The 12,500-nt window shown below is 44.3% G+C and overlaps 1 protein-coding gene across 1 annotated transcript in view; it reads left to right on the top strand.

The window, feature by feature from the left end:
• Positions 1 to 12,500, top strand: part of PAPPA2 (pappalysin 2) — a 178,167-nt gene that overhangs the window by 162,681 nt on the left and 2,986 nt on the right. Inside the window, exon 21 of the mRNA XM_070746692.1 lies at positions 4,819 to 4,917. Coding sequence (XP_070602793.1) covers positions 4,819 to 4,917 — 99 coding nt within the window. The remainder of the gene's footprint in view (positions 1 to 4,818; positions 4,918 to 12,500) is intronic.

The raw sequence follows: 12,500 nt of genomic DNA, 5'->3' as shown, positions 1-12,500 counted from the left end.
TCGTTCAGAACCTGGGGTTGTAATCCATCTGGTCTTGGTGATTTAAACTCATCTAGCGTAGACAGGTGTTCACTTACCATTTTCTTCCTATTTTAACTTATGTTCCTAATCTGTTTTTTTATGGTGCTATTTTTGATAGGTTGGACTTTTTTCTCTTTATGTAAAGTAGTTCTGCTTTCTCCTGTTGCTTTTCACCTTCTTGCCAGTTTCTCCCAGCAATAGATCAATTGTTTTCTTGACTTTTTTTCTTGTTTTCAACATGCTGGAAGAAGCTATTTTTATTATTTTTTACTTTTGTTGCAAGCATTTGCTGATTGTGAGTTTAGCTTCCTCACTTCTTTACAAGATGGGGCTATTTGCTGATATTCTGTCTTAGTTATTTGCCCTCTTTCCACTTTTTATGCTTGTACGTTTTGTCTTTTAATTTGTCAGAGAGATCTTTAGGAAGCCATGCTGGTTTATTTTGAGCGCTATTATTTTTCTTCTTAATTGGTATTATGCTAGACTAGGCTTTTATAATCTCATTTTTCAAAATTTCCTAAGCTTCTTGAGTTGTTTTCCCCTTGAAGATTCTCATCAATGGAATCCTTCCCAAGCTCTGTCTAAGTTTATTGAAATTAGCTCTCTTAAACTTCAAGACTCTGGTTTGATTTGTTCTATTGCTTGTGTTTGCATAATGTTGAATTCTAATATTGCATGATTACTTGCTCCCAATGTTCCTGTAGCTTGGATACCTTCTATCATTTCATCACTGTTAGAATTAAGTCCAATATGGCTGATCCCCTTGTTCCCTTCTGTACTTTTTGGGAAACAAAGTTGTCTGCTAGGTTTGTTAGAAACCTGTTGGATCTTCCACTTGGTGCAGAATTTGTTTCCCAGTTGATGTCTGGGTAGTTAAAATCCTCCGTTACTATTGTGATGTGCTTCCTACATACCATAGGTAGCTGACTAGCAAAAGTTCATCTACTTCCTCTGTTTGGTTGGGTGACCTATAGTATAGAAATATGGCAGTGTCTCTCTCTCTCTCACACACACACACCTTGTCTTCCAAATAAGTCCATAAAAGTTATAGTTTTCTTGTTTACAAACATTATATAAATCTTTTGTGTGGCATGAAAAACCTGGAAAAGAAATGGTATTTCATTTCTATTTTTGCAAAAATGCTGTTTTGTTGGCATTGATGGGGGGGTGTATTTATTTATTTGGACTTTAATTGGGAAACAAAGAAAAATGATTTCTAGGCTTTGATGTAATTTTTTTATGCTTGTCAGGGGATGGAAATCAAACTATGGAAGTCTGGGAATGATTCCCTGCTTGAACAACAATTCAGGGTCCTCCTTTCATCTCTTTTATTTTGTCAACCTGAATCGAAACTGTCTAACTGAAAGAAAATGTGTTGTAGTTCCTTGGTCAGAGAAAAGAAACAACTAGGTTAAAAGATTACTGTTTATTGAAAGCAATTTGCAATACCTGCTTGTTTGCACTGACAAACAAATTCTCATACTGCAGCAAAATTTATCCTGTTATTGTTTGAGAGCACTAGCGTGTGCATGTAATCTTTGACCTACAACAGTTCATTTAGTGCCTGTTCAAATTTATAACAGCGCTGAAGAAAATGACATGTGTTTTTCACACTTAGAAATATTGCATCCCCATGATCACGTGATCAAAATTGAGACTCTTGGCAACTAACTCATATATGTAACTGCTGCAGTGTCCCGGGGTCATGTGATCTCCTTTTGCAACCCTCTGACAAGAAAAGTCAACGGAGAAGACAGTTTCACTCCACAACCATGTTACTAACTTAACTAGTGCAACAATTCACTTAACAACTGTGGCAAGAAATGTCATAAAAATGGAGCAAAACTCACTTAAGCAAATGTCTCTATTGGCCATAAAAATGTTGGGCTCAATTGTGATTGTAAATAAAGGTAACTCAGAAATGTGAGACCGCTGTAGTCAAGCATTACTGCTTTGTAACATGCTAATAATTATTCTTCTGGAATGTTTTGCTCTGTCTTTTCCATATGTTGTTCATCTAGAACCCAGATTTCTGAAAGCAAAATAATGGAATCACTTAATGTATAGTGTATATTAGCCCTTAGAGTGGATGTTTTATTATAGCACTCCAATTATAGAAATCATAATTTAGAGTTCATTGTGGCTTATTTTAGGTAATGTGATGGAAAATCTAACTGAAATTCCAGGCAGGCCAGAATGCAAAGGACCTGAATTCTAGTACCTTACCATTCCCATCCTCGAATACAGATCATCTGTTTGGAACCCATATCGCATCTCAGACATTAACACCCTTGAACATGTCCAAAGATACTTCACCAGAAGAGCCCTTCACTCCTCCACTCGAAACAGAATACCCTACGAGAGTAGACTTTCAATCCTGGGCCTAGAAAGCTTAGAACTAAGATGCCTTAAACATGATTTAAGTATTGCCCACAAGATCATATGTGGCAACGTCCTGCCTGTCGGCGACTACTTCAGCTTCAACCACAACAACACAAAAGCACACAACAGATTTAAACTTAATATTAACCGCTCCAAACTTGACTAAAAAATATGAATTCAGTAACCGAGTTGTCGAAGCGTGGAACTCATTACCGGACTCCATAGTGTCATCCCCAAACCCCCAACACTTTACCCTTAGATTATCCACGGTTGACCTATCCAGATTCCTAAGAGATCAGTAAAGGGCGAGTAGTGGAGTGCACTAGAGTGCCTTCCGTCCCCTGTCCTATTGCTCTCCTATATCTCCTACACCTTTCTTCTATTCCTATATCTCTTCTTCTATTCTTTCATTGATATGTTTTATTCCTATATCTTCTCTTCTATTCTTTCTTAGATATATTTTAGTATGAGTATATTCTCTATAACCTTCATCATGTATTTTACTATGTGTATACCCACTAAAACCCTGATTGCGTATTGGACAAAATCAATCAATAAATCAATAAAAAGTGTTCCACCCTCCATATAATTCATATTACTTAGAAGTAGTTAAGAGCCTATGATTTCCAACATAGTTTATGTCCCACTTTATTGTTTCTGTCCTTTAATTATTCTTCTCATTATTTTTAATTTCCATTTTTCCACTCATAAACATTTTTAATATGAATATCATAATTGCCTATAATTGTCATAGATGCCCAAATTTATCTCAGTTTGAATACTGTATATATTTAGGCCATTTGAAATGATTTGGACAAGAGCAGTTAAGAGACATACACTGTGAAGAAAATTTATATTTTCTTCATCCCACCATTTCCTCTTTTTAGATGCCGATTTGGAAGTCATTTTAAACAAACATTCACTACAATAGGAGATTAGTAGTTGTATCTGTGAACGACAACTACTACTACAGACTAGGTGAAACTTGGTTTAATACCAGTAATTGTGAGAGCGCTCTTGGTGTCCTGGTGGACAATCACTTCAATATGAACCAGGGCAGTGCTAGGGTGCATTAATAGAAAGATAGAATCAAGATTATGTGACGTTCTAGTACCTCTTTACAAAGCTTAGTAAGACTACACTTGGCATACTGCATCTAGTTCTGGTCACCACAATATGAAAAAAATGTTGAGACTCTGGAAAGAGTGCAGAGAAGAGCAACAGAAATTATTAGGGGGCTGGATGCTAAAACATACAAAGAGCAGTTACAGGCATTGGGTATGTCTAGTCTAAGGACTAGGTGGGATGTGATAGCACTGTTCCAATACCTTACAGATATTTCCAAATAATACTGTTCCAAAATTTGAGGGGTTCCTTCAAAGATGAGGAACTCAAACTATTTTCCAAAACGCCAAAAGGGAAGACGAGAACAATGGATGGACACTACCCAAGGGGAAAAGCAACTTAGAACTAAGGAGAAATGTCCTAATGGTGAGAGCAATCAACCAATGGAATAGTTTGCCTTCAGAAGTTGTGAGTGCTCCATCACTAGAGGCTGTTAAAAAGAAACTGAATAACCATTTGCCTGAAATGGTATAGGGTCTCCTATTTGAGTAGGGGGTTGGACTAGAAGACCTCCAAGGTCCTTCCAACTCTATTACTCTAGCTATCAAGATTTTCTGGCTTTGCAAATGAATCATCATCTAGGTAAACAAACCCTGTTGTGTGGAATGTAACAACAAAAAAGAGTCAAACTATCTCCTTAGTTGTACTGGTTTTCTTTCTTATCTGCTATTCTCTAGGAATACAGAGAGATAATTTTGCCAGAGCAACCTTATTAACCATGTATCTTAAACCTCTCATAGGCACAATGTAATAAAACATCTCTTCTTGATTATATAACAGCAAATATTTTATTTACAATATAGCATTACCAATAAGAATTACATGGTGAAGTGGTACCAGCTCATCCAAGCATTTATGCTGATTTGTTGCTTCACTTTCATGTTCGAGATATCCATTATTTGTTTTGACAAATCACATTTAAACATGCTAATCTATGAGTGTTAGGAAATTATCACTCTGTCATTAACTTCAGATAACTCAAAAATATACAAGAACTTTATTTCATTTAATTTAAATTGACTTCTTCTGAATGCATATCATTTTGTTGCAGCAGAATCATTTTGAAGTCATTTTCATATGTCATATATGTCTGCATTTTTCAACCATGATAGCTAGTTCAGTAGCATGTCTACATATTTAGTGATTCTTGTCATTGAGTCAATATAGCTATTTTGGTCTGTTTCTCCTAGCTTGTTTTACAAAAAAAAACCCTCCATATGAATGCCAGACTTAATTGATTTTCTCTCTTGCTCTTCATTCATCAAATGCTTATTTTATCTTTCTTTATAGCCTTTTCATGCCGATGGCTGGTGTGATACTATCAACAACCGAGCCTATTGTCAGTATGATGGTGGTGACTGTTGTTCCTCCACAGTCTCCTCAAAGAAGGTAACTGATATGTTAGTTATCCATTACAGAAAATGGAATATACCATATATATTTGCAGATCAGCCGAGAATTTTAAATGACAAAAGGTAACCAAAAAGTCAAGTTCAGCTTATCCACAATACACAACACGCACACATGCACACTCTCACGCACACACTTAAATACCTGCATTTCCCATATATACACATGTAAAAGCTCATCCACGTGTTAAAATTTTAATCAAAAGACCATTAAAAATGTGGATTGGCTTATCCATGGTGGTGGTGTATTTTTCAAGGTATTTTGGTTACAGATTCAACAGTCTATTTATTTATTTGTTTGTTTGTTGCTTGTTTGATTTTTATCCTGCTTTTATTATTTTACAATTAACTCAAAATGAGGAACATACTTAATACCACTTCCTTCTATTTTCCCACAATGGCTCTGTTTGATGAGTTGGACCGAGAGAGTGTGACTGACCCAAAGTCACCCAGGTGGCTTTCACGCCTAAGGCAGAACTAGAACTCCCAATCTCCTGGTTTCTAGGCCAGCACCTTCACCACTACAACAAACTGGCTCGCTTAACCATGGATGAACTTATGCACAAGTACATATGATAAATTCATGTATAGATAGTGTCTTGCCCCGGACATCTGTGTATAAATTATATGCTGAACTGCTTGGCCTGATGCATAAAAATAATTGAATTTACACAGGAGTTGAATTAACCAAAAAGAAGCTGAATGTTTTTGTTAGTTTAATTGTTTTTTTTAAATAGCCCTGACAAGTTTCTTTCCTTCTAAATGATGTATTTTATGTGACACGATTGTACCAGAAAAAGAACATTTCTGTTATTGTCAAAGAAATCCTCTCAAACTCTCAAGGTTGCTCAAGGGATGGTCCCAAAGAAGTTGATTGCTGGTGTAGAAAGTATGAGCAGAATTCACAGGGTGCCTCTTTCAAGTCATGAAACACACACAGAAAGAAACTATCAGCTATTGAGGCACACAAAGAGACCAGCTCACAAAAGTGTCTCTGGCTTTCCCTTAATTACTCCGTATGATACTAGATTTCTTTTCAGAGCAGCTTCCATTTCATATAAGACTGTGGATGAAGATGAATGGAATGCCAGCTATATACAGATTATCTTTTCTAAGAATATTTATCATTGTGCACAGTGAACTGGTGTGTTTTGTCTAACAAGAAGTGCTTCATGACCTGTGTTAACAGACTTCATCAGTGCTAGCAGAACGGGAGGTCTGTGTGCACTTCATTACATTTAAAAAGCCACCAAATCAAGATGACTCAAAGTGGTGCACAGAATAAAACTCATAATCAAAACATACAGCAGAGAGAATAACAATTCCCTGAGGAAATATGAGATAGATAGATAGATAGATAGGTAGGTAGGTAGGTAGGTAGGTAGGTAGGTTCTTGGCATATTTGGGTCTTTTCCTGTGTAAGATTGATAGAATCTTGGCAATTTTTTGACCAAGTTCCATATGTCATCTTCACACTGGTGCTTCTCCACTGCAGCTGGAAGGAGAGTCCAACATGGGTAGTTAACCAATCTTATTGGTAGAGACTGAGTTAATTATTTACATATTAATTAGGTACCGCCCCCTTGTATCCCCCATGAGCTCAGTTTTAAAAACTCAGTCTAAGAGTAGAGACTTACTGAGTTTGAGCTAAGCTAATTAAAGCTAATAAATTGTTTTAAAAAAAATTAAAAAAAAAATGTTAAAGATGTTTAAAAAATGTTGTAATCTGTTTAATGTTCTGCTTTGTTTTTCAGGCATAGCTGACAGCAGTGGAACAGACAACAAGGGGTCCCTGCCCTCCGCGGGCAGCACCCCCAACGATTCTCCTCAGGGGTTTTGTATTCCCTCCGAGGAAACACCCCGCAGAGGAGCATCCAGCCTGGAGGTCCCTGGCCCCCGAGGCCACACTAAGGCTGCGAGCCGAAGGTGGGGGGGTCCGCCCCCCCCCCCACTGGGAGGCTTGGAATCGCTCTCTGAGATCGGCGAGGCGAGCCGAAAGAGCGATCAGCTGTTCGGCGGCTGGGAAATGAGCCGCCGCCGAAGCCGCCGCCGCCGGGGAGAAAAAAGCCGCGGATAACGCTGCCGTCGCCGCCGCTGCAACAGCGCGACCGCTGAGACCACCAGGCTGTTCAGGACAGCGGAGGCGAGAGCCAGGGCGACCACCCTGGCGGGGACCGCCATTGGTGGCAGGGCGCGGAGCGAAAAGCACGGGCGCCGCCATCTTGGCCAATTCGGCGCGGAAACCGGCAATTCTGGCGGCAAAGGCGCGAGAGTGGGCTATGAGACCCCAGTGCGCATGCGCAAGAGGCTAAAGTGCCGAGGCACCATTTTTACTGTGACTTGCAAGAGCGTGGAGCCAAATATTACTTTTCTGAACTACTAACTGTGAGTACAATGGAAGAGAAGGCAGGGACTGACAAAAGCAGTTCCCCAGCTGCCAAGGATAAGGGCAAAGGGAAGGCAAAGGATAAGTCTAAAGCCTCCCAATCTTCCAGTTCCTCATTGAAGGAAGCAGAGAAGCGCATTAAGGCCCTTGAAAAAAAACTGGAAGCGGCCCTGCAGCCCTCTCCTTCCGGACTGCCCCTTACACAGCGGCAGCAAATGACCCCTGAACAGCTGACCTCCCAATCTCCCCTGGGGACCACTGGGGCCATGCTAACAGGGGACTGGTCGCCTGATAGACAATTTGTACCTATACCTCAGGCCATGCCATCACCTGGCACTTCTTGGAACAGACCGGGGTCTGCAGGACACTCGGTCAGAAGCCTACAGGGGCCTTCAGCTACGTTTACACCCACGGCAGCAGGCTTAAGAGGTCCCTCTGGCTCTTGGCAGCAGATGACACCTGACCTTCAGGAAATCATCGCCAACGTTTACTCACAGGGCATTGCTACGGGGGCGCAACAAAGCGTTAGGCCCCCACAACAGGCTCCAGAAAGAAATCCTTGGACTGTACCGCCCCCTTCTGGCGTGGGGTCGCTAATGGAGGAACCACAGTTTGAGGAAAGTGACAGAGAATATGATTGGTCAGAGGACGAGACAGTGCCAGATCCGCCACCAACGGTAGGACTGTTTAAACCGGCACTATTCAGGACCTTGCTTTGTAAAGCCAAGCAGGTGATGAACCTTGCAGCCGCTCCTAAGACAACTGACCCTACTGACACGACAAAGACTTCTGAGGCACTTCTTAAAGAAGCTCAGCCCGAGACTGAACACTTCCCAGCCTCCCACATATTTGTAGAGGGAGTTAAGCGCCCTTGGCAGCACCCAGCGGCCGCGCAGGGGCCTTCGAACATTGAACGGAAGTTTTACACCTTTGACGAGGAGGTCGAAAAACTCCTAGAGTTTCCGCCAATTGACCAGCCAGTAGTGACTCTGGTTTCCAGTGTGCTGGTGCCCTCAGAGACTGGCGACAGCCTGAGGCCAGAAGATAGGAAGGCGGAGATATTGTTGAGGAAGGCGCATCAGGTGTCGGGCTGGGGATTCAGAGCGGCTGCCGCGGCATCGTTCATCAATAGGGCATCCATTATGTGGTTGCAGGAAATGCAGGCCAGGCTCGGGCCAGAGGACGGACGTCTCCGGCAGGACCTGAGCAAGCTGCGAGCGGCAGCGGAATTCTCGGCAGATGCCACCCTCCATGCGGCGAAGTTCTCGGCTAGGAGCATGGCAACCACTATGTCGTCCCGACGACTTCTCTGGCTGAGAAATTGGCCAGCGGACTTAAAATCTAAGTGGCGGCTGGCCTCAAGTCCATTCCAGGGATCCATGCTCTTCGGGGAGAGTTTGGAGAAGGTCCTCATTGAGGACAGGGACAAAAAGAAAGTGCTCCCCAGGGCCAATAGGAGACAGGACCGCAGGTCCGCCCCATACGCAAGGCGCCAGAACCCCCGATGGGAAGCCAATACAGGTACGGGTCAGGCCCAACGACCTTTTGCTCAGGGTCAATACAGCCAATACAACCAACCGGCCTTTCGTTCTGACCGGGGATCTTTCCATGACAGACCCCGAGGTTACCAACAATCGAGACGGCCCTTTCGAGGAGGTAACCAGAGAGGCTTTCGTCGCTCCAAGTGACTCAGCCGGGATGCCGATAGGAGGGAAACTCCAACATTACAGTCTCTCCTGGCAACACACATCATCCGACAAATGGGCCTTAGCCACCGTTTCACATGGACTTCGACTGGAGTTTGTCCAGTCTCCTCCACCTCGTTTCCTTCATTGTCCCGTAATACGGGACTCACAAAAGAGACTACAACTCCGAGAGGAGATAAAGCATTTATTGGACATTCACGCTATCGAGCCGGTACCCCAACAGGAAGAGGGCAAGGGGTTCTATTCCGTGATCTTTATAGTACCCAAGGCCTCAGGAGGCTGCCGGCTCATATTAAACTTGAAACAACTGAATGTTTTCATAAAGTACAGGAGGTTTCGAATGCACTCCTTGCAGACAATCATATCTTCCATACGCTCCCACGATCTATTAACCTCAATAGACCTCAAGGAGGCGTACCTCCACGTGCCCATACATCCCAGTCATCGCCGGTTCCTTCGCTTCTGCACCGAGGGGAATCATTTTCAGTACAGGGCCATGCCATTCGGCCTCTCCTCGGCCCCTCGAACCTTCACCAAACTGTTGGACATTTTGACGGCAGATCTGCGACAGAGGTCAGTCCGACTGATGGCTTACCTGGACGACATAATCGTTTTGTCCAGGTCGCCATCGGGAGCCAGGAACGACTTGGCCAGGACGATGCAGACACTGGAGTCTCACGGTTTCATGATCAATATGGAGAAAAGTCACCTGTCTCCCACCACCAGGTTGCTTCATCTCGGAGCAGTCATAGATACCTTATCAAACACGGTATCTCTTTCTCCAGAAAGGCAACGTACCATTCGGCAACTGATCTCCAGCATTCAGCACAACAGGAGAGTTCCCCTGGCATTGCTATCCAAAATCCTGGGGACATTGGTGTCAGCCATAGGCATCGTTCCCTGGGCAAGACATCACATCAGGGATCTACAGTGGTTCTTGCTCCCAGCTCAGAGAACCAGGAGGAGCCATTGCAACACAAAGGTTCGTGTCCCGCGGGCAGTCAGAGAGTCCTTGCGCTGGTGGACTTCGCTAGCCTTAAGCAAAGGCTCCCCATTTCGGCTCCAAAGTCCAGTAACACTCACGACAGACGCCAGTCTTTTAGGATGGGGCGCACACATTGGACATCACATGGCCCAAGGCCTCTGGTCAGACAAGGACTTGGAGCCAGTCAACATCAATTTCCTCGAATTGAGGGCGGTGTTTTTGGCCCTCCAAGCGTTTACCCCGCTAGTGCAGGACAGACACGTGCGGGTCCTGACAGACAATGTTGCAACCAGGGCCCATCTCAATCATCAGGGGGGCACGAGGTCACAGCGCCTCATGGAGGAAGCCAACCATCTTTTCGATTGGGCCGAGATCCACTTGGCATCCTTGACGGCCGAGCATATTGCCGGCGTCAGCAATACTCAGGCGGACTGGCTGAGCAGGACCATTCTGGATCCATCGGAATGGAGTTTGGATCCCGCCATCTTCCAGCAGATGACCCAAAGATTCGGCACTCCCTCAGTGGATCTGTTTGCCAGTCAGCAGAATGCTCAACTGCCCAGGTTTTACACGCGTTTTCCGGATCCAAGGGCGGAAGGGACCAACGCCCTTCTTTCTCCTTGGCCACCCGGTCTGATGTATGCTTTTCCCCCCACCAGTCTCATTCCCAGGGTGGTGGAGAAGATCCTAGCAGAGAGAGCGGAGGTGCTATTGGTGGCGCCTCATTGGCCTCGACGCCCATGGTTCTCCGACCTGGTGGCACTATCGGTGTCACCACCGTGGAGGATTCCGGACCGGATCATCGCCCTCAGTCAAGGGAACCTGCAACATCCGGATCCCCAGTGGCTACATCTAACCGTGTGGCACTTGAGAGGAGCAGGCTGAGGCAACAAATGTTACCAGAGAAGGTCATTGATACAATGCAGGCAGCACGACGTCCGTCGACATCAAGAATTTACCAGGCAACCTGGCAAGCGTTCTGTAAGTTTTGTGAACAACGTCATCTGAATCCGAAGGAGACATCGGTAATTCCGGTGTTGGAATTTCTGCAGAATGGGATAGACCGGGGGTTAGCCCCTAACACCCTAAAAAGACAGGTGGCAGCCCTTGCCACTATGATACAAGTTCCAGAGGCACGCTCCTTGGCCTTCCACCCGTGGGTGAGGGACTTTCTACGAGGAGCTACAAACAAACACAGCCCGCCAGTCCGGAGGTTTCCGTCATGGGATCTCACACTGGTACTCAAAGCATTGACAAAACCACCGTTTGAACCTTTGAGGTCCATTTCCCTACGACTATTATCTATTAAAACGGCCTTCCTGGTCGCAATCACGTCGGCACGTAGAGTGTCTGAAATAGCGGCCTTATCAGTCAGATCAGACCTCTGTATATTTTATCCAGACAGAGTTGTGCTAAGATTGGATCCCACCTTCATACCAAAGGTGAATTCTGTGTTTCATAGAAAACAAGAATTGATACTACCTGACTTTTGTACTCATGGAAATCATCCATCTGAATTGCGATGGCACAAAATTGACGTCAGACGAGCTCTGAAAATCTACATCAGACGTACAGAAACGTTCAGGAAATCTGAACAGTTGTTCATATCATTTTCGCCACATAGGATGGGTTTAGGCCTGTCTTCTAAATCCATTAGCCGATGGCTCAAGGATTGTATCTTGGAAGCTTAAAAGGCTAGGGACCAGACCCCACCATCAGGACTGACGGGTCATTCAACACGTAGCGCGGCCACATCAGCTGCCTGGGCCACGCAAGCATCCATAGAGGATATCTGTAAGGCCACAACCTGGGCGGCTCCTTCCACATTTGTTAAACATTATAAGTTGGATTCGTTTGCTTCAGCGGACGCAGCGTTTGGAAGGCGTGTTTTGCAACGAGTTTGTGCCTCCACGACGTCCCTGACAAGACCTTCTCCCTCCCATGGGCCTTAATCTTTGGCATATCCCATGTTGGACTCTCCTTCCAGCTGCAGTGGAGAAGGACCGTTGTACCTACCTGAACGGTCTTCTCGCTGCACTGGAAGGAGAGTCCAAACCCACCCGGCACTGTTTAAGTTCAGGGACGCCGGAGTTGGGAAGACATTGTTTCGTTGGATAGTTGACAATAAAAATTGGTTATCCTCTTACATTGTCTTCGTTTTTAAAACTGAGCTCATGGGGGATACAAGGGGGCGGTACCTAATTAATATGTAAATAATTAACTCAGTCTCTACCAATAAGATTGGTTAACTACCCATGTTGGACTCTCCTTCCAGTGCAGCGAGAAGACCGTTCAGGTAGGTACAACGGTCCTTTTGGCTTCGTGCTAGGGCAAACAAAACGTGGTTGGAGCTGCCGTCCCTCTATAAATACTGGTGGGTGGGTGTGGAATGTTGGCTCAGCTGCTGCAAGTAGGCTGATTGGCTGTGTTGTAATATACTGATTAGTTAGTGGGGTAACCCCTTGAGTAGTTGATGCAGTTGATGT

The sequence above is a fragment of the Erythrolamprus reginae genome, chromosome 3 (assembly GCF_031021105.1).
Source record: "Erythrolamprus reginae isolate rEryReg1 chromosome 3, rEryReg1.hap1, whole genome shotgun sequence".
NCBI lineage: Eukaryota > Metazoa > Chordata > Lepidosauria > Squamata > Dipsadidae > Erythrolamprus > Erythrolamprus reginae.
Note: the sequence above shows the minus strand (reverse complement) of the source record. Positions and strands in the feature narration are given on the sequence as shown.